General features: G+C 44.1%; 1 protein-coding gene and 1 long non-coding RNA gene across 3 annotated transcripts; both read right to left on the reverse strand.

Moving 5' to 3' along the window:
- Positions 1-393: 393 nt before the first annotated feature.
- On the reverse strand, positions 394-18222 carry LOC307034125. 2 transcript variants are annotated; one of them, XR_013806771.1, is made up of 3 exons: positions 18043-18222; positions 3946-4370; positions 394-1032 (listed from the first exon to the last, which is right to left on the reverse strand). It is a non-coding gene; the product is annotated as an uncharacterized lncRNA (long non-coding RNA). The 2 variants fall into 2 exon arrangements; XR_013806772.1 differs by having other exon boundaries at positions 394-4370.
- A 2878-nt stretch (positions 18223-21100) lies between these two features.
- Positions 21101-23085, reverse strand: LOC307034121 (uncharacterized protein). The gene is made up of 6 exons (XM_079672871.1): positions 22931-23085; positions 22554-22799; positions 22104-22460; positions 21876-21995; positions 21738-21781; positions 21101-21652 (listed from the first exon to the last, which is right to left on the reverse strand). The coding sequence occupies exons 1-6, from the start codon at positions 23079-23081 to the stop codon at positions 21533-21535; spliced, it is 1038 nt and encodes a 345-aa protein (XP_079528997.1). The 5' UTR covers positions 23082-23085; the 3' UTR covers positions 21101-21532.
- Between the last annotated feature and the right edge of the window lie 341 nt (positions 23086-23426).

A 23426-nucleotide genomic window follows, 5' to 3' on the forward strand; every position in this document is an offset into this window, starting at 1 on the left:
TGGTAAAGTAACGTGTTTTTTTCTAATTTAAGAGGGATCAGTAAAGTAAGGCTACCATGACGGTTTGATTCAGAAGGAGTTTAATGTATAAGATCCCATATGTTAAGGTGACCAGAATGTTTATTTCCACTGTGTACAACATGTTATAAGGGACACACAACCTATCTTTATGCCAGGATAATGTGCAGCGAGGCGGTCTCTATGGGGAAAAGAACATCTGAATCTAGATCCCTCTGCAGTTGGTATAGTATATTTTGACGCTAATACTTTTGTACTTTTACTTGTAACATTTTGAATGCAGGACTGTTACGTTCCCTCCAAATCTAGGGGTACGAAGGGGAGTAACAAAACACAAAGATGACCAGGCACGAGAAAAAAGAGAGGAAACTGGTCTCTGAAGCCACAAGCCGGTCTTTTAATGGACAAAAAGAACACAGGCTCACCAGCCAATTTGCGAAAACAAACTTAAAGTAACTAGTAAGAACACATTTCTTCTTAAAGAATGTGACTAAATTACACAATACACAAAAAGGTCAACTGGAGCACATCTCCTAATAATTCACTAAAACACAGGCCTCTCACAGAGACAGAGACATGCTGCACACATGCAGCCAGAAGAGGAGGAGAGAGGCCACTGCAGCCTTCCTCAGGTCCTTTATGGAGTCTGCACCTGGAGACAATCAGGGAGAGAGAGAGAAGCACACACAAAAGCACCAACGGCGGCACGTAACACCCCCCCCCCCCATAAAATACACGTTATACTGCTCACAAGCAGCCAACACCGGAGCAACACACGGAACACATCACACGGAATACACACATCACTCACTGAACACAGATCCACATCGCTCTGAGCCAGGTCCACACCCACCGATTCAGAGACGGGAACACCCACAGCACTGTCACAGATGGACGCAGAACTTAACTGCAACTCACCACTCTGTCGCATTGCAACTGGGTGCCGGTCTTTTGGCTTTTCCACAGACCGCTTGGAAGCTGCCACCTGCTTCTTCCGAGCTACACACTCTGCCACTAGATGACCAGGGTCAAGACAAAAGAAACACAACCTATTTTTCTTGGGTCCTGGAAGAGAAACAGAATGAGCATGTGTGGCACGCCTGTTATGAGCTTTCCGGAAACCAACACGATGGGGAGAATTGCTCCGAGCCAAAACACCACTGCGTGATAGCACAATCCCTTCCTCATCCACCATAGTGGCGGCCTGCTTTCGTTTCAAGGCTGCACAGTCGGCTATCAAATGACCAGGGTTATGACAAAAAAAACAAGGCTTTTCTGGCTTGGGACCTGATACTGGAAAACTGGCACGGGGAACGTATGTGTCACGAGCTCTATGGTAAAAATCTCGCTGAGGGGAATCACGCTCTTGATGAGGGGGATCACGCTAAGAAAAAACACTTTTATGTGTTAGTGCAAACTCATCTGCTAGAGTGACAGCCTGCTGAAGGGTAGATACTTTTCGCTCATTTAAATGAACTACAGTACGCTCTGGTACACAGTTTTTAAATTCCTCCAGCATCATTAGGTCACACATTGAGGTAATGTCATCAGCTTTACAAGCTCTACACCACCTGTCAAAGAGGATTTTCTTCTCCCTCGCGAAGTCCACATAAGTCTGGCCAGACATTTTCTTCAGGCCGCGGAAATGCTGCCTGTAGGCCTCAGGCACAAGCTCATATGTCCTGAGAACAGCACCTTTCACTTCGTCATACACCATACAATCCTCGACAGAAAGAAAAGAGCAAGCTTCCTGAGCCTTGCCGACTAGCGTGCACTGTACATGTATGGCCCACACGTCTTCTGGCCATCGCAGAGCAGCAGCAATGCGCTCAAATGCACCAAAAAAAATCTCCACTTCTGACTCACGAAAGACAGGGACCAGCTTAATGTTGCTACCAACATCAAAAGCAGCAGCAGAATTGTATGCCTACAAGAGTAATCCATTAGTATATCATTCTCTTAGAATCTGGGTACAGTGTAGGAAACGGTTTGGATTACATATGATGTCTATACGATCACCGATTTACTCAAACCATATGTTCCCATCCTCTGTGATGGATTCTGCTTTTAAGATCTGGAATAATGGGGGAATATAGTTTTGAAGATCTGTATATAAACGTAGGTAAAGGTATTGCCTCATTTAGTCAGTTGACAGAAACATTTTGTATTCCACCCGGCCATCTTTTCAGATATTTCCAAATTCGAAATTTCACACGTAGCAAATACCCGCAGTTTCCAAATAAACCAGCGGAAACAACCTTAGACAGAATTCTTGAAATAAATGTGCAGAATAGAGGAGTAATTAGGGTGTTGTATAATGTACTTTCCTCCCTGCATTTTCCCTCTCTTTCGACAATCAGATCTCAGTGGGAAGATGATCTAGCATTTGAAATAACAGATGATAATTGGCAGTCCATCCTTCAAAGAGTTCACTCTTCCTCAATTTGTGCCAGACATGGCCTTCTCCAATTCAAGGTATTATACCGCCTTCATTTATCAAAGGCAAAACTAGCAAAGATGTATCCAGGGGTAGATCCCTCATGCAACAGATGTAAGTCAGTAACAGGGTCCCTCATTCATACTTTCTGGACATGTCCAAATCTTCATAATTATTGGACATCCATATTTGATACGTTTTCTAAGATCTTTAAAGTAAAATGTACCCCTTCTCCTCTTACTGCAATTATTGGAGTCGTCCCGGACGACATTGTCCTTTCCAGACATTATTCAAACGCTGTTTTTGCTTCCCTAATTGCGAGGCGACTTATACTTATCAGGTGGAAGCAGGAGGCGTCTCCCACTCATGTCCACTGGGTGACAGAACTTATGATGTTTCTACACATGGAGAAAATAAAGTGTACTTTGGGTGGCTCCACTTGTAAATTCTATAGGACTTGGCAACCATTTTTAACGTACATGGAAAGTTTGAAACTGCCTACTCTTCCCTAACACTTCCCTGAAAACTGAATTAGAACACAGATTCTCTGTAGTCAACCATGATTAACATGTATCTCGACCTTGTCATATATTTTATTTTTATTTGTATGTGTGCTGTGTTTTCAACCATCTGTTTGTTTATTATTTCAAAATATGTTTGTACAATTAATCTTGTCTTATTTTGTAGGGGGGTGGGGTGGTTAACAAAAAATTGACAATCTGCAATTTTTTGTCACTGAAACTGAAACTGTATGTGTTGTTTAAGAAAAAGGAAAATAAAGTTTAAAAGAAAAAAAGAAAAAAAAGAAACGCAGCAGCAGAACCTGACAATGGTTGTGTACCCGAAGAGGAACTAACTGAACCTGTCTGCAGCTCTAGCTGACGCATCCTGAAAGCTGTGTCTGCATCCAACTCTCTGATCTCCAGCTCCCTCCTGAGCTGAAAATATCGCTCACGCTCCTCCTTCTCCCACTGTAGACGAGCTTACCTCACTTTCAACCTGGTATCTAATTTAGAACCAGTATGAGAGGACTCACTCCACACAGGAGGCCATACTAAACACAAATTAATTTTCAACACTCACACTTAAATCACCTCACTCAACAGGCAAAATATCTGAGGCTACACAAACATCGACTCTTTCAAATAACAAACTTCCCCAGATCCTGCCTACCACAACTTACCTACCTATCTTCTGGAGCGTGCCGGGCTCGAGGCGACTTTAAAGGCAAACATCAGCGGCAGAAACCCTGAAACGCCTGCCCCCAACAGGGACTAAATCCCCACCCAGGATTACCCCGAAAATAAAAAAGGCAAAATAATAAGTGAGTGCCTGAAGGAAGGACTGATTCAGCCCAGCTAGACACTCCCCTATCTAAACTGAGGAAGCTGTTCAACAGTAAGAGACTTCACAGCCAATGCTACACTTATATACACTGCTCACCACCAAACACAATATCAACACTAAACAACAAACAATCAAATACTCACTCTTTGTCTCAAAGATCGGACGAGCCCCCATTTGTTACGTTCCCTCCAAATCTAGGGGTACGAAGGGGAGTAACAAAACACAAAGATGACCAGGCACGAGAAAAAAAGAGAGGAAACTGGTCTCTGAACTGAAGCCACAAGCAGGTCTTTTACTGGACAAAAAGAACACAGGCTCACAAGTTAATTTGCGAAAACAAACTTAAAGTAACTAGTAAGAACACATTTCTTCTTAAAGAAAGTTACTAAATTAAACAATACACAAAAAGGTCAATTGGAGAACATCTCCTAACAATTCACTAAAACACAGGCCTCACACAGAGACAGAGACATGCTGTACACATGCAGCCAGAGGAGGAGGAGAGAGGCCACTGCAGCCTTCCTCAGAGGATTGGGAGCACCTGGGGGTCCTGGGGGAGAGGCTGCACCTGGAGGCAATCAGGAAGAGAGAGATAAAAACACACAAAATCACACACACACAAGCACCAACTGCGGCACGTAACAAGGACTTTTTATTGTAACCGAGTATTCCTACACTCTGGTACTTTTACCCAAGTACAAGATCTGAACTTCTCCCACCTGAGTGGTTAACAAAAACAAACCCTGCTGTGAAGGTTATTTTCATTTTACAAATCCTGCACTCAGCTTTGCTTTCTTCAATATCATTGAAATGCAGCCAGATGCTGCTTCTTTTTTCAGTTTTCGCTAATTTCTTGACTTTTTCCGACGCGCTTGCATTTAAATCGGACTCCCCGTCGCTCTGTGTAGCAGGCCTGTACCACTAAACCTGCTTTCTTTGGAGCGTCTGCCCCCCACCCTTCTGTCACATCATGGTATGATCCTAGTGTGTCCTCGCATATGATTGGCCGCATGGTGGCCCAGCTAAATAAAGACCCGCCCTTGCCTGCAAGGATTCCCAGCAAGAGTAGAAGCGGCTGGAGATTCTGCTCTCCCCGACGGGAGTCTGCTATTCTAGCGGCATCTCGCGATCGGCGTGTTGGAGACCTCTGAATTAAATTATGAACTCACCTCAAGTCAGAAGGCTCAAGTCCAAGTCAAGTCCTGAGTCATTGGTGTTCAAGTCCAAGTCGAGTCGCAAGTGTTTTGTGATTTTGTCAAGTCGAGTCCAAAGTCATCCAATTGGTGACTCGAGTCTGACTCAAATCCAAGTCTTGTGACTCGAGTCCACACCTCTGGTGATTTCAACCACGTGCAACCAGGTGCCACCATACTACATTTATCCCTATGTTCTTGTTTATCTTATCATAAAATACAAAAATAATACAATTATAAAAACCCAAACAATGAGGATAAAGAAATATGATCTAAGGTCTAAAAGCATTTTATTTACTTTTACAATATCAATGAATCTGAACTTCTAAACATAGGCCACTGGTTAAGTCATAACAAAGCATGGATTATTTTTGTACTAAATTAAACCAATCAGCTGCTTTCCTGTTCCAAGAGTTTTCCTGCCTGTTTTGATTGGCCTATTTAGTTTCACCTGTCCCTCATTACCACTGGAGCAACCGGATTTTCTTTCTAAGTGTCCCTGATCCCTGCGTTTGATTCAACCCACTCTCTTCAGTCTGTGTACAAATGACACAACTTTACACATTGGAAATGTGTGCAATAGCTACGCAGAGGTCCGATTTTGCGTGCATATGATACGCTAACCATTCCCATTGCAACCCTGTCTCCTAAAAATTACGTTCCCACATAACTAAACTGCATTCTCACTTACGTTCAGCTAGAAACTTATTTTCTCCCACGTTACGTTTATTATGAACGTATCTTAAATACGTTTATTTTCTACATATCTTCTAGAAACATATTTTCTCCCGCGTTACGTTTGTTATGAACGTATCTTAAATACGTTTCTTTTCTACATATATTTGCCATTTATTGTCTTGCTTATAATAATGATAATAGTCATTTATAAATATCATTTTAGAGCACACATTTGAAATCTACAATCGGGCTCGATATACAGTATGGTGTGGTGCCGAGAGACGGGAGTCGGAGGCGGGGTATCGAAGGTACAAGCTAGACTTTTATTAAGCATCTGCAAACACATGTAAACACTTCAAGCCCGGGAAGCAAAGGCTGGCGGAAACAGGAAGTCCGGCTCACTCAAATGTCCGTGCAGAACAATACCCCAACCCATAGATCCGCGGGTGAATAATGTCAATCACCACAATGGTTAAATTCAAATCTGTTGGCGAGGCCGTAATTTTGCCAGCTGTTACCCTCATGAGCGAGGTAGAAAATAATAGTTTTATCATGCCAAAAAGCTGCTGTGTCGTTTATTGCACCTCAAACATTAAAACAAATCCAGAGTTACGTTTTTTTGTACTTCCTCTAAGAAGAAAGGACAGTAAAAGAAGAGCTCTGTGGCTTCAGGCTTGATCGCCGTTCAAATGACAGCGTTGGTTTCCCCAAAAGTGGGTGGGGCTGTAAAGTGATTTAGATGTTACTCTCATCTATTATTCAAAACCATTCTATTCATTCTAACGTAAAATGTTTTCATGTTGAACCGGAAGTACGTCACTTCACTTCGTCTTCTTCGTCCCTTTCACCCTCCAGACAATGCATGGCTCAGCGTAACAGACAGAACAGCGACCCCATTTGAAGGAAAATACTTGACCTACTGTTTGTTAACTGGGTTTTTAATGCAGTTGGCTTTTCTTAATGGTTACAATATTGCTATGAGTTATATCTGAAGCAAATTATGTTTCTGAAGATGTGTAGTCAATTCCACCCTTCAATGTAGCATAAGTCTGAACTCTCATTACAGGAACAATACCGGAAACAGACGTGCATGTAGGAAAGATCCTCAGCTCGGTGATTTGGATGTGTTAGCCGCAATGCACGTTGGGATATGGTGTTTATGCGATGTGAAATCCGAAAACATTTAAAAAATAATAATAATACTTTATTCCGAGTGTTCTTGCTTTTCTCTTTGGAAGTCATCACATAACGGCAATGTAATACACGGTTCGGCTGAATTAAATATTACACATCTGCCGTAGTTCTTTATTTAGAGAGCCCTGATGAGAAGACTTCTGGACAAACAGGAAGAACTGCCACCGAAACTGAATATGTGACGTGAATCATAAATATATCAGCAATTACACAACATCTTACATTTCTTTTCACAAAATACGTCTCCTTGCAGTATCAATAGTAATTCAGCTGACTTTTATATTTGATCCAGTTGGTAAATAGGTCATATTTACACCATAACGGTGCACAGCTGGTAGAAAAGGACTTGTAGTTTTTAAAGATATTGCTGAATTTCTTTGAATATAATTAAGCAATAGCTCACGACAGGCCGTGGTATATGCTCATTATATCACAGCTAAGGGGCGTGGTTCGGCCCGACGCGAAGTGTGCATGTGAGGGAGCGATGTTTTCAACCCACAGATTTGAAAACATCGTTGCTTGCTTTAAAAGTAGCACAATTCATTATGTTAAACATTCAAAAGTATCTAGATATCCCTGCCCTAATGCCGAAGGAACTGCACACTGAATATGTTTTGCCGTTTGATGTAAATGTCTGGACCTCTGCGTCAAAAAGGAGGGCTTCTGCCCCGTTACTTCTCCACTGCTTTCTTGTTCCAGTATGAAACCAGTCCAACGGTATACTGTTTTTCTCAGACGCGGAGGGATACTGATTTGTTGTGAAAAGTAATTTACAATTCTACCCGTGGTATACGCTCAGTATATCACGGCTAAGAACCAATCAGATTGCTTGATTTGACTTGTCCGTTTTATAAGAATGTAATATACTGAGTTGAGAGAATAGTCAGGGGATTTGGGTGATGGGAGACACATCTATGGAACCACAATTGCAATAGCTTACCATTAAATGACGGATATACCTTACTGTCTTTGATGTTTTACAAATCAGATATTAATGTTAGAAGTAAAACATGAGAAATAGTATAGCAATATCCTGTACAATTATGTAAAAACATGAATAAAACTACACATCTTCAGATGTTATACATACATAAGTGTCCTACACTAATAATACAAAGTTGTTGTTAGTATGCTGTGTGTACCTTGTGTGCACCGCCTAGTGGTTAACCAGTTTAGCCCTGAGCCTGTTTTTCAGGTCTCAGGCTCGAAAATGACATTCCCAGAACAAATGACCATATCTTCCCTTCTAAAAGTTTTACATTAATAATCTTTTTTCTCAAAGTAATAATAAACCTGTGAGTTGGATGTAGAAAAGTCAGAATTAATATTGATGTTTTTTATTTTAAAGAAAATTCAGATTGAACATAGTAAAAAACTGTAAATTATAGTGTCCGTCCAAAGATTCTTTTTTACTTATAGTGAAAACTACCCTTAGATGATGGTAAGGTAGACTAAAAGCTTTAGGAATCCAAAGTACAACATATAATAAGTACCCTGTATCAAGATTGATGCAAAACAAGTGATATTTGACCTTTTTAGAGAGGTTTAGCTAAGATTTCGGTGCAGTCATCTGTTAGCATTTTTTGCTCGTTGCTAAATCAGAGGCTCAGCGTTAGCATTGTGTTTTTTTTTTTTTTTAAATACAAATAAAAATGATCAGTTAGATGAGTTTCTTCCCGTTACGTGGATATGAAACATTCATAGTTTATTAAATGAACATGCCCTCAGACACTGTTTCCTGCAAGATGTTGCAGGAGGGCCCCGGTTCCGGGATCTCTCGGGCAGGTTAACAGGTTAACAGGTTAAAGCACATTATTGAATTATTTTTGTTGAATAATGTTATTTTTGTTGAATAATGTTATTTGATGAAAAAAACATGAATAGGGGGAAAGTAGAAGGCCAATGATAGAAATATAGAATATAAAAAATCAAGAAGATACTGTAAGTGATCTCTACAATAAAACAGTTTAGTGCCGGATGTACAAAGATATTAATATGAGGATGTGCAAAACAGACAAACTAATTAACCTTTATTAACACATTAAAGTATACTTTAGGTTAAGGTCTTCTTTTAACCTGTTAAGCCAGAGAGACCCCGGTACCCAGGGCCGCCTTAATGCACGGGCTGACCTGGGCTGAAGCCCAGGGTCCTACGGAGATCGGGGGCCTATCATGAGCCAATAAAAAAAATAATTTAAAAACATTTTTTATTTTATTTCGGATGTTTTTTTTTTTAAAAATTGTAAATGAACAAAGTCTTGGCTTTCGGAATATGAAACTTTTATTTCCAAAATCACACGATAAATACATTTTTGAAGCTTGTAAAGGGAAGAAAACAGCTCTCCCTCGCCACTCTGCTGTTCTGCTGTTCCCCTCCCTCCGTTGAAATTATGAATGTAAGGCGTATACAGTGGCGGCCGACCCAATTTTTTTTTTTTTTTAAATATTAAATAAAAATAAAAAATAAAAAAAAAATATATATTTCAAAATATATATATTTTATATTTTTTATTTTTAATGGACAATGTAAATATCATACAATTGGTATCAGTCAAATGTATAATCTACAATAAAATCTTGTTTACAATTGTGTTACGATGTCTAAAGTTACTGATAAGTCACATGTTTCCTGCCTGGCCTTGCCCTTGGCATTAGTTTATCATTACGGGGCGCTGCCCCCGAGCCAAACAGCAGCAACCAGCACGTTGCAAAAGTCTCAATAGTAAACTGTGCCGCCGAAACATAATTTCAACCAATCAGCGCCGTCAAATATTTTGGTCACGAGAGCGCTCACGTTGGCGCCCACGTTGGCGCCCACGTTGCTTACGTGCGTTGACGTGCGTTGTTTTTTAGACTCGTGAGGAACTGGGGTAGTATCTATAGTAACGCAGTGTAGGCGTAGCCGTGACGTCATCTTCAATGAGCTCCCCAGAAAAACAACACAGCCGTTAGCTCTTAGCGCTCAGAGCTCACAGCTCTTCATATCTGTTCAGAAACTAGACAAAAGTTAAACAAGTACAAACAACATACTGTCTGTGTCATGGCGAATACAGTCGCTGGTTTATTTATGTCTGTATAGGCCGTTGTGAGTGTGGACGGTCGGAGCATTTACAACGTTAGCTTAGCCCAATCTCCATTAGAAAACACGCATTTTAAAAGGTTTTCGCCTGCCGTCTGTCTGCAGACTTGTCAAAGCCTTAATTCATGGTTTTTACTATCCGGTATCAGTATGTTGTTGCTTCGGCATCATTTTGAAACGTGTATTACAATTAAATCACGGTCAAATATGTTCATCTTGTTGTAGTTGTAGCCCCCTTGACAGCGATTCTCTCTCTAGTTTAGACTGCGGTCAAGCCAGCCTCCACTCGGAAAAACCTAGTCAAGCCAGCCCTCACGTGATATTGCGGTGCGCGAATATCCTATGCATTACGGTAGAGTAAACAAAAATCCTCCTTCTGTGTTTAGATGAGAATAAAACAAAAACTGTCCAGTATCAAAGACTCATTTCACTTCAGGGTGATAGCAGGACATCCCATCTAGTCACTCAGAAAAAATCAGGACATTCTGATGTAGAGTTTCAAAATAAAACACCTTTGGGGACAGGGATGATAGCTCATATATGAGACTTCAAAGGTCTTTTATTTTGAAACTGTACTTCAGAATGTCCTGATTTTTTCTGAGTGACGACATGGGGTGTCCTGCTATCACCCTGGAGTGAGATGGATCTATGATACTGGACAGTTTTTGTTTTATTCTCATCTAAAAACAGGGATGATAGCTCATACAATAGAGATTTCAAAGGTATTTTATTTTGAAACCCTACATCAGAATGTCCTGATTTTTTCTGAGTGACTAGATGGGATGTCCTGCTATCACCCTGAAGTGAAATGAGTCTTTGATACTGGACAGTTTTTGTTTTATTCTCATCTAAACACAGAGGGATGATTTTTTTTACTCTACCATAATGCATAGGATATTCACGCACCGCAATATCACGTGAGGGCTGGCTTGACTCGGTTTTCCCGAGTGGAGGCTGGCTTGACCGCAGTTAGTTCAGCATACTCAGCCCGACTCAGCCTGGTTGTTCCTGGCCCGAGAACCACGATTTTATGGGGCCATTACATCACCAGAAGTCCCAATTTAAGGGGTCATTTCTCCCCAAACATTTTTTTTTACTCACTATATTGTAACGTCCACCCGGACGTGTCGGAATGACGAGTGAAGCGTTCTCAAGTTAAACAGGTTTATTAACAACCAACGGCTCTCATCCGTCCTTTCTCACTCTCTCTCCTCTCGCGCCAACCTCTCCCTCACCTGCACCCGCCCACACAGACACACACACACCAAACCCTCTGCTCCCCAACCCCGCCCCTACCTGCTCTCCTCACAGAAGCCTGACACAAACAGTTAACAGAACACTTGAACAATAAATGCAGATCGCTACATTGCCCCCCCCTTACTAAGTCCCTCGCCCCGAGGGAATGCATAAAAAGTCTCTGAGGTGGCCCGGGGCTCTTCTTGGTCTCTGAGGCCGCCTTGGAGTGAACACAGGCGGCTGCGCTTGCCGGCTTGGAACATCCTGTCCCGGAACAGGGGGTGAGTTTGGGGGTGGGGGTGAATGTGGGGGGTCAGCAGGGGACACAGTCAGTGAATCGGGGGAAGTGACTGTCTGGTTTCTCCTAGACGATGCTGGGGGTCTAGGCCGCGGATGTGCATCGCCTCTGTATGGGGCCAGCCGGTCCCTGTGGAGGGCCACCCGTCTCCCTCTAGGCGGCAGCTGGACCCTATAGACCACCTCTCCCAGCTTTTCCAGCACCTCACAAGGGCCCACCCAGTGACAGTCCAACTTAGGGCACCGGCCCTTCTTTCTTCTTGGACTATACACCCACACCAGGTCCCCGGCCTTGAAGTCCCCCCCTCTAGCCCTCGTGTCATAGTTTCTTTTCTGTCTCATGCCCGCCTTCTGCAGCTGATCGCGGGCAAAGGCATGTGCTGACTCCATTCTATCCTGGAGCCTCCTGGCATATTCCGGTCCCGGAGGAACCGCTGGTGTGTCGGGGGGTCGGCCAAAAGCCATTTCTGCTGGTGTCCGCAGCTCTCGCCCCAGCATGAGCAGGGCCGGTGTGCATGAGGTGGACTCCTGCACAGCCGATCTGTAGGCCCAAAGAACAAGAGGGAGGTGCATGTCCCAATCACGCTGATGCTCCGCGGTGAGGATAGCGAGTTGTTTTCCCAGAGTCCTATTGAACCGTTCGACCAGTCCGTCACTCTGCGGGTGCAGAGGAGTAGTCCGCGTCTTTTGCATGCCCAGCCGGTCACACATAGCGGCGAACACCCTCGACTCAAAGTTTCTTCCTTGGTCGCTGTGAATGACCTCGGCCGCTCCAAATCTGGCAAACATGCCCTCCACCAGGGCACCTGCAACGGTCACCGCCTCCTGGTCTGGTATAGCATACGCCTCTGGCCATTTTGTAAAATAGTCCATGGCGGCCAGGACGTAACGGTTCCCCTTCTCTGTGCACGGGAATGGGCCCATTATGTCCACCGCCACCCTCTCCATCGGGGCCCCCACCGCTAGCTGCTGAAGCTGGGCACGTGACTGATCAGTGGGACCTTTGTACGCCGTACAAAGGTCGCAGCGGCGGCAGAAGTCCTCAACATCTCTCCTGAGCTGGCCCCAGTAACAGCTTTGGCGGAGTCGACGCAAGGTTTTGGAGACCCCAAAGTGTCCTGCCCCAGTAGTTCCATGGGAGGCCTTAAGCACTTCTTCCCTCAGCGCCCTGGGGACCACCACCTGCCACCTCTCCTCCCCCGTTGCAGGCTCTTTCCAGGCTCTCTGCAGCACTCCATCCTTCGTCCGGAGAGCCTCAAACTTTGCAACCAGTCCTTTGGTGGCAAGCGAGCACCCAGCAACTTCATTCCACAGTGGCTTTTGTCCTGACTCCACCCACCTTAGCACTGGCTGTAGGTCAGCATCCTCTTCCTGCCGCGCTCTCCATTCGGGTGAGTCGATGATCCGTGCACCTCTGCAGACCGGCTCGGCTGGTTTATGCCTGTGGTCTCGCTCCTCCTCTGCACAGAGCTCCTTTTCTTGGTCCTCTCTCTTTTCACAGTACCGACAGCCGCTGGGAGCACAGGGGCGCCGGGACAGGGCGTCAGCGTTGGTATGGCGAACCCCCGCCCTGTGCTCCACTGTGAAGACGTACGGCGCCAGTCCTTCTAGCCAGCGTGCAATCTGTCCCTCGGGCTCCTTGAAGGACATCAGCCACTGGAGGGCTGCGTGGTCAGTCCTCACTGTGAAGGACAGGCCACACAGGTAGTACCTGAAATGGCTGATTGCTCTCACAATTGCCAGCAACTCTCTGCGTGTCACACAATAGCGCCGTTCAGCTTTGTTGAAGGTTTTGCTGAAATACGCCACCACTTTTTCCCCCCCAGGCCCCACCTGGCTCAACACCGCCCCCATCCCGACGTCACTGGCGTCCGTATCCAGGACGAACGGTAGGCTGAGGTCTGGGGGAGTGAGGATGGGAGACTCCGTCAAGGCCTTCTTTAAAGAGCTGAAGGCCAGCTCACACTCTGGAGTCCAAGCAAAATCACAGTCTTTCTGTTGCAGGCGGAACAGGGGTGCAGCTATGCAAGAGAAGCCACGCACGAACCGCCTGTAGTACGACGCTAACCCAATGAAGCTCTTCAGCTCCCGCAGATTGATGGGGGCTGGCCAGTCCTTTACTGCCCGCACCTTCTCCTCCAGCGTGCTGATGCCCTCTCCTCCGACTCGGTGCCCCAGGAACTCCAACTCTCTCCTCAAGAAACAGCACTTGTCGGGGTGGAGCTTCAACCCCGCTGCTGCTATCCTCTGTAGAACCCGCCGCAGGGCTCCTAAAGCCGCCTGGAAGGAGCTACCATGGACCAGGATATCGTCCAGGTAGACCAGGCACTCCTGTCGGGGAACGTCAGCGAGCACCCTTTCCATCAGCCGCTCAAACGTGGCCGGAGCGTTGCACAGGCCGAAGGAGAGGACTCGAAACTGCCACAGCCCCCTCCCAGTGCAAAAAGCTGTCTTTGGTCTGGCTTCTGGGCTGAGGGGAACTTGCCAATACCCGCTGCGCAGGTCTAAAGAGGAGAACCAGGATGAGCCAGACACCAAGTCCAAACACTCATCTATGCGGGGCAGCGGGTATGAGTCTTTCTTGGTCACACTGTTCAGCGGTCTGTAGTCCACACAAAACCTCATCTTTGAACTCTTCTTCTTATTGACCATCACAACCCCCGAGGCCCAGGGGCTGTCAGAGGGCTCAATAATGCCAGCTGACAGCATCTCATCAATAGCGCTGTCTGCTGCTGTCTGATGGGCCAGGGGAAGGCGGCGGGGGCGTGTCTTGACGGGCCGTGCGTCGCCCGTGTCGATATCGTGCTGCACCAGGTGTGTCAGGCCCACTTCCTCTTCTGTCAGAGCAAAAATGTCCTTAAACTCCCACAGCACTTGCCACAGTTCCTCCCGCTGCTCGGGTTTTAAGTCATCACAGCTGCGTTTCCACACCTCCTTCACTGCCGCCCGTCTGTCCCCCTTTAGAGCTGCAGGTTGTTGTTCCGGGGCCGGGGGCCGTACATCAACTGGAGTACGGGGTGTGGGGTTGGGGCTGGGGTTAGCATTGATGACAGGGGGCATGGCTGCAGGGGGGGGGGTTTGGGGTGGGGGAAGTGTTTCAGTCACTCTTGATGTAGGTGGGTGTGGTGTCGTGGCAAGTGTGGGGTGCACCATTTCAACTGTGGGACCCCCTGGAAAGGCCAGCGTGTTCCTCCCCAGGTCTAGCACACAGCGTGCAACCCGCAGAAAGCCAAGTCCTAATATGCAGGAGTCCTGTACTGCCGCAACCCACACCTTAAGAGACACTGACAGCCCCCCCACCTGTATAACCACCACCCCTCTCCCAAGCATAGGGGCTAGCTCACCGGTTACTGTTCGCAGTTTCACCAGAGTGGGTGTCAACCGTGTCCCCGCTGGGACCACGGCCGGTCTCATCAGTGTCGCTGTGGAGCCGGTGTCAACAAGGGCCGTCCATGGGGCCCCTGCCAGGGTGACGGGGACATGGCAGAAATCCCCCGCGTGAGTCCAGCCCACCACCCTCACAGACTCTGCGATGTCGTTTGCTTCTGGGGGAAGCGGAGCCCCGCTCCCCCCTCCGTGCAGCTGGGCTCTGTCCACTGGAGACCAGGCAGGATGGGACCCAACGGCGGGGGTCTGTGACGTCCCATTTACACAGACCCGGGGGCGTTTCCCTGAATATCAGCATTCATGGGGCACCTTGTGCTAATATGGCCGACCTGGCCGCACCCCCAACACACCAGAGGACCCCGACGAGGACGGTTGCTGCCCTGCGGCGATTGCAGTGCCATAGCACGGATTAGCTCAGTCAACTCAGCCGCCCATGCTGGTTTCTCTTGTCCTGGCTCCTCCTGTCTCACCGTTCTCACAACCGGGCCGCCTCCCGTGTGCGTGCTCTCTGCCGCCCCTCCTACAACCTCTCTCTCCAACGCCAGCTCCAGTGCTTCCTGCAGAGAGCGGGGATGTGCCAGTTGTGTCTGGACGCGCAGCTCCCTGGGGGTTATGGCCCGGATAAACTGGTCCCTAGCCAGCTCGCTCTGCACCTCAGGGGACATGTGGCTGTATGCCCTTCTCGCCAGGGTTTCAATGTCATTAGCCAATATGCGGAGCGGCTCACCCGGCTGTCTCTGTCTGCTTGACAGCTCCGAACGCAGCACCCCAGGCTGGCTGCATTGTCCAAACCGCCGCTTCAGAGCCCCAACCAAGGCCCCATAGTCAGTTCTTTCAGCCGGGCTGAGCAGTAGCAAACAGGATAAAGCTTCATCTGTAATACACAGGGCCAGCTGGAGCGCCTTATTGTCCTCAGACCAGCCCACAGCCCGTGATAACAGTTCAAATTGGGCATGGAAGGCTTCCCAGTCGGCTTTACCGTTGTATTTCGGTGTTTTAACTTGGAGCCGGGCGCCGCCATCATTGTTTACAACCGGCGCCGCGCCACTCCCGGGGGAGGTCCCTGCGCCGACGTGCCGCTTCCCGCCGGCCGAGTCGAAACCGGCAGCAGCATTTAATTCACGCCATAAATTGTCTTCTGAGTCACGCCATAAGCCATCCATCTCCTCCTTGACTTTCGGACGAGCTCCGGTCCGGTTCATCTGTGCTTCCATTATTTACCGGCCGATGAAGCAGAGCTAACGTTAGCCGAGTCAGTGCTAGCTGCGGCTACCGGCGATTAGCGGATAAAACTCTGTTTTTTGTTGTTGTTTTTTTTACTTCTGACACCAATGTAACGTCCACCCGGACGTGTCGGAATGACGAGTGAAGCGTTCTCAAGTTAAACAGGTTTATTAACAACCAACGGCTCTCATCCGTCCTTTCTCACTCTCTCTCCTCTCGCGCCAACCTCTCCCTCACCTGCACCCGCCCACACAGACACACACACACCAAACCCTCTGCTCCCCAACCCCGCCCCTACCTGCTCTCCTCACAGAAGCCTGACACAAACAGTTAACAGAACACTTGAACAATAAATGCAGATCGCTACAATATCAACAGCCCCACCAAAAATATTTTCCACCAGCCGCCACTGGGCGTATAGTAATCATAGATAACACGGCAGGGTCCGTTACACTCTGTTTTCATCTGGCTTCAAACAAACAAAGTCTTGGCTTTCAGAATATTAAACTTGTTTCGGCAAATTCAGATGATAAATACAACTTTAAAGCTTGTAACGGCATAATTACAAGCGGAGAACGGAGTAACTTAACGTCACAGCAGGCATAACAACAGCCGGTGTTTCTCGTGAGGGTGTTCCCCGGCAAACAAACACAATACACACAAACGCAAAAATACTCAAACACACACACGTATACACACACACACACACACACACACACACACACACACACACACACACACACACACACACACACACACACACACACACACACACACACACACACACACACACACACACTTGTGAGCTTTCCCCAGACCAGTAATCCAAACGAAAATATCTTCCCTCTGTAGTATTTTGATCATTTGCTCCGCTAATAATCAGATCGATGGATTCCAGAGATTTTTCTCAAAAATGATGACTCCGAAACAGTCAGTGGGCACCACTTAACAGCCAATCAGAATGACAATATGTTTCACATGTGACTTATTCAAATTGCGAGTGATTGAGTGACAGATGAAGGTTGTTTAGGAGAAAATGTCGGAGAAGAAAAAGTTTGGGAGTGGCGCTCGGAAAAAGGAAATTGTTGAGGGAAAAGGAGTTTCGAGACAAGCAGCTATTTCAAAAAATGCAGAAGCTTACAGGTTATTTTAAACCTGTAGGCCAGGATGAGGAGGAAGGACAGATTAGTTCTGTGCCGAGCGGCAGCGGTGCCGGCCGCGGAGCCTCGGAGCCAAGTAGGCCGTCTGGTTCTGATAGCGATGGAGTAGCGGGAGAGGAAAAACAGACAGGAAGGACATTATCTGTTGGAGGAGATGGAGAGGACGACGAGGACTTGCTACGTGGAGGGGAGCCAACGGCAACCGGACAAATACATGAGGGAGGCCCGATACGTCACTCATCTGGAGGAGAGGACCAGGCGCGCGTAGAGCAGAGTGGAGAAGTGCGATCACAGAGCCTGTGAGGCTATAAATGACTTTGATTTGTTGTTTAAATAGGGGGCCTACAAAAACTATCAGCCCCAGGGCCTGATGGCAGGTTAAGGCGGGCTTGCCGTTACCGGGGCCCTCCCGCAACATCTTGCAGGAAACAGTGTCTGAGGGTATGTTCATTTAATAAACTATGAATGTTTTATATCCATATAACGGGAAGAAACTCATCTAACTGATCATTTAAAAAAAAAAAATCTAAAAAAACCCCACAATGCTAACGCTGAGCCTCTGAATTAGCAACGAGCGAAAAATGCTAACAGATTACTGCACCGAAATTCACTCAGAAAACCTTATTATTTTTCTTTGCTGCACATCCAACACATCGTTTAGCATCGTGAGATGACACATAATCGATGGGTGCAGACCTTATCACTCAATGATATGAACTCGCGGAGATAATAACAAGAACAGACCATCAAAACATGTGGCGCTAGGTAGCTAAAAACGTAAACATGGCTTACCTGTGTCGTAGTCTGGTCAAAAGTGGTCTTCAATGGCATTAAAACGATACAAACGCTGCTGAAGTTAATCCATAGGTTAATCCAATGTGTCTGTGTCCCTTTGAAATGATTTTTGATCATCCATAAGCAATAAACCCTGCCTTTCCGTTTCCAGATGTCAGAGCTAGAGCTGTAGCTCTATAGCTTCACTCTCATGCAAAACTGCGTGCGCGAAGCCCCCACCTTTTTGTTTTACTGTGTGTGTGTGGGGAAATCCCCCTTAAATTATATTGGCTCTTACGGTCAGACAGAGATGTCAATCAGCAAAATCGACAAAGGGGGGCCAGAGATATGGAAAATCCACCCAAATGACCCCAGAAGTGGTTTTATTTTTGCTAAATCTCTCTAAAAAGGTCAGATTTAAATTGTTTTGCATAAATCTTGATACAGGGTACTTATTATATGTTGTACTTTGGATTCCTAAAGCTTTTAGTCTACCTTACCATCATCCAAGGGTAGTTTTCACTATAAGTAAAAAATAATTTTTGGACGGACACTATCATTTACAGTTTTTTACTATGTTCAATCTGAATTTTCTTTAAAATAAAAAACATCTATATTGATTCGGACTTTTCTACATCCAACTCACAGGTTTATCATTACTTTGAGAACAAATATTATTCATTTAACCCTTTTAGAAGGGAATATATGGTTATCTTTTCTGGGAATGTCATTTTCGAGCCTGAGACCTGAAAAACAGGCTCAGGGCTAAACAGGTTGAATTAGAAAAAAGCTTTGGGGGTATCTACACATAAATATTAAGCCTGACAAGGGACTTAACGTCTAATATATTGCTTAATGTTGAAACACTTATTTTAACTGATATTATACACATTAATTATAATCTTATTTATGTAGAAATGTGCAGAATTTGACAGTTTAATGGTGGAGGTCACATATTGATAGATGTCTTGTAATGCACTGTTGAGGAAACTGTGACCCAAGTTTTTCATTCATTGCATATCTACACCATAGTTTTGTATATGATATGTCAATAAACCTTTGAAAATCTTGAAATCTTGAAAGGGATGTGCAAAATAGCCATTATATATAGTTTTTAATTAACTATTAATAGAGAATAACGAGTAATGAATATACTTTATAGAGATCTGCAGGTAATTGTTTAGTCTTCTCAAGCACATCAAATATCTCTCCTGATTGTTGGCACTTGACAATCACCTTTCCCTGAATTTTACTGAGGTTTAACTAAAGTCTGCTTTAAGGGTTGTTTATATTTCACATCATTAATCAGAATCTGCAAAGTAACTAAAATAAATGTAGTGGAGTAAAAATACCAGGTTAACCTCTGAATTGTAGTGGAGTAGAATTACAAAGTAACAATGAGCTGTCATGTGGGTATATATTAATGGTGCCCATTATGGACACAAGAAATGTTCACCCATTTATTAATTACATGTTTTAAATGTGTACACACCAATTTGTTTCCTAACGCCTAAACCTCCAGGGGTGTACACAATTTAATACTGTCAACTTCTAATTTTGGGAAAAACTAAAACGTCTTTTAAAACTACAATTCCCAGTAGAGACGTGCCATAGAGAACATGTTGCGAAACACAATAGCAATAACGTGTAGTTCTCGGGGGGCGTTCAAGTCTAGTTTTGGATAGTCTGCCGTGGTTTCGTTTCAAAGAGCTGTTTGACGCTTGGCGTAACCTTGGCGCACTGCCACTCCAACATCCAATCCCAGAGCTTGAAGGTTAATCACAGGGTTTGTCAACGGGACTGTAGTCCCAAACAATAGCTGGGGATTATGGGTAGTGTAGTGTCTTCGGCCATCCTAAACTCTGAATTATTTTTCGGATATCATATCGCATTAACACCATATCCCAACGTGCATTGCGGCTAAAACATCCCGAGCTTCAAGCTTCAAGTGACGTACTTCCGGTTCAACATGAAAACATTCCCAGTTAAACATGCAAAAACTAATCGCTAAATAAAAAGATAAAACACTGGCATGTAATTTACGTTAGAATAAATAGAATGGTTTTGAATAATAGATGAGAGTAAAATCTACGTCACTTTACAGCCCCGCCCACTTTTGGGCAAACCAACGCTGTCATTTGAACGGCGATCAAGCCTGAAGCCACAGAGCTCTTCTTTTACTGTCCTTTCTTCTTAGAGGAAGTAAAGAAACACGTAACTCTGGATTTGTTTTAATGTTTGAGGTGCAATAAACGACACAGCAGCTTTTTGGCATGATACAACTATTATTTTCTGCCTCGCTCATGAGAGTAATAGCTGGCAAAATTACGGCCTCGCCAACAGATTTAAATGTAACCATATATCGAGCCCAATTGTAGATTTCAAATGTGTGCTCTAAATTATATTTATAAATGACTATCACCACTATTATAAGCAAGACAATAAATGGCAAAGATATGTAGAAAATAAAAGTATTTAAGATAAGTTCATAACAAACGTAACGTGGGAGAAAATATGTTTCTAGAAGATATGTAGAAAATAAAGGTATTTAAGATACGTTCATAACAAACGTAACGTGGGACAAAATATGTTTCTAGAAGATATGTAGAAAATAAATGTATTTAAGATACGTTCATAACAAACGTAACGTGGGAGAAAATAAGTTTCTAGCTAAACGTAATTGAGAATGCAGTTTAGTTCTGTGGGAACGTAATTTTTAGGAGACAGGGTTGCAATGGGAATGGTTAGCGTATCATATGTACGAAAAAATCGGACTTCTGCGTATCTATTGCACACATTTCCAATGTGTAAAGTCGTGTCATTTGTACGCAGACTGAAGAGAGTGGGTTGGTTTGATTAGATTGTATTTAAGTCCTTTTCTTTAGTTCATACTTCGTCGGTCAATCTGCTGCATAACCAAACTATTTAGTCTTAATGCCATACTCTATCTTAAATGTCCATAGGAGTATAGATCAGTAAAGTAAAATCTGATCTCCACACTTTTATGAAAAGCATACCCTTTTTTATTTTGTCGTAGTATTGAACAAGCTAAAAATATATAAAAAGAGGTCTGAAGATTGTCAAAAACAGAGATATCGCCATATGAGGAAGTGAACACATATGCATATAACATATTGTCTCAAGATGAAAGAGTACGTTTTATAAATTAGCGCTTTTTGATCATGACATGACATACAATGGACAGAAAAAAGCATATAAAGCACAACATTTTAGTTTTTTTACAACATATGAATACATGAAACTAAGAGATGATTTAAAAAGATATGTGATGACAAGTTATTTTGGCTAAGGTTAAGGAAACTCAAAAAAGAGTCTAACATCATCTACAAATTGGTACCTAATTTGAAAACAATTAGGAATATATGGCTGCTATTTTGTAATACTGACCACGAGGAAAATACATTTATCTCTTAATCTACTTCTAATTCTATTTTACATTTGGAAGATGACTGAATCTTATTTTAAATCAACACAAGTAATGTGTAGTCTACAGCTGGACACCAGAGTACACACATTCATCGTTGTTGATGTTCCTCTGTCGTCTTGATCTGCTGGGCACATTGACACTTAAAGCAGCATAATGGAGGCTGTTTGCATCGCGGTACCCCTGGTGACAAAATAAATGGATAAAGATATTGAACAGAAGTAAAAATTGAATCGATAAAAATTGATCTTATTGAGATAAATTTCACCTCTGCATTTGCTGTAGAGGGAGTTGATAATCTTGCTTCGGACTCTGGAAAGACATTTGAAAGACAGAATTTGTATTCCTCCAAAAGTTTCATTGGATGCAAACAAGCTTTCAGACACATACAATAGTTACAAGTTACCTGTTGATTGGCAGATGCTTCTCTTTTTCATCTTGTACACTAAGAAAGCCAGTAAAACGACCAGAATGGAGTTGAACGCTAAAGCTCCACTTAAAAAATACACAAGAGAGTCGACCTCATCTGTAGAGAGTAAACACCAAAAACAGAGTGTTATCTTTGTGTTTAAAGTGTGTGATTGGGAATTAGACATACATTACTCTTCATTAAATAATTGAGTGAATTGCTTACCTTCAAAGTCCAGCTCAGTCCCATTTCCAAACAGTATGTGTCCACATGAGGCAACAGCACAGTAGTAGGTCCCAGTATGAGAAATATTCAGGCTCTCCATTGGCAGGTTGTACACACAGGTGTGTGGTTGTGTGTTGGGTTTCCTCTCACACTGACTGCCTCCACGGGTGTAAAGGAGTCCTGGAGAGTCCTCAGAGTTTTTGAACCAGTAAACACTGTGTTCTCCATCACAGCTGCCAGTGTGTACTGTACAGTTCAGAGTCACAGAGTCTCCTGACTGGATGATCTCAGGTGCTGACTGATGGACCGAAGGTGGGATGTTTAAACCAGAACCTTTGACACTGATTGTAGTGCCTTCTGCAAAATTCAACACATATTGAACGGCAGATGCACAGTAGTAAGTAGCTGAGTCTGAAATGTGCAAATTTAAAATTGTCAAGTGATTTGTACTTTTTCCGTGATCAAGTGTGAAGCGTGACTTGTTGAATTCATCATAAAAAGTGGGTTTTGCGTTATACTTATAGGCGTTAGAGATGATCCTCGGTTTCTGTCCCAAAGTTTGTTTGAACCAGTAAAGCCAATTTGTATCATCGTCTTCAATGTTGCATGGCAAAGTCACATTTCCTCCAGCATTAGCAGATATAAAACGTTTCTCTTGTTGAACACTTGAAGATATTTTCCAATCAGTCGTCTGAGCTGAAATTAGAGTGAAAGACATACTTTAATAATTACAATAGATTATTTCAGCACATTGTTAAATAAAAAATATTAAAAGCATTTAAATGAAAAGTAGCTAAAAAGGTGAGCGGCATAAAAATACAACTCACCGATTTTTCCCAAGAACAAATATGTCAGATATAAGACCATCTTTGGAGATGTCATCTTGTTCGAATTCTTAAGTTGAGTGAAAATGATCTCGATACTCTCTCCACTCTTAAGACACAAGACTGCGTTTGATTGGCCAGCCTGAAGTGACATTGTACATCCTACTTAAAAAAAACTTGATCACATGTTCACTGCCATCTATAGTATCAAGTTTAGTTCTTGAGAGGATTCACTTGGTGAAAGGTACATGAAGAACACAATGGCTCTTTATCATGTGCTATATTTAAAAGTAGGGAGAATATACTGTAATAAAATGTTTATGCATTTGTCAGTGTCAAGTTTCCAAATTATTCTCATATAATGTCCCTTTGTCTACATGGGTCAGAAGTATGTGGAAAATATGCCTTGGCTAGTCAATAAAACAATGGTGTAATCATCTAATGTAAATCATTCCGGGTTTAGTGAAGTTGTTCAAAAATGAAAAACAGTTTCAACAGT

Source organism: Notothenia rossii (genome assembly GCF_949606895.1).
Source record: "Notothenia rossii genome assembly, chromosome: 3".
Lineage (NCBI taxonomy): Eukaryota > Metazoa > Chordata > Actinopteri > Perciformes > Nototheniidae > Notothenia > Notothenia rossii.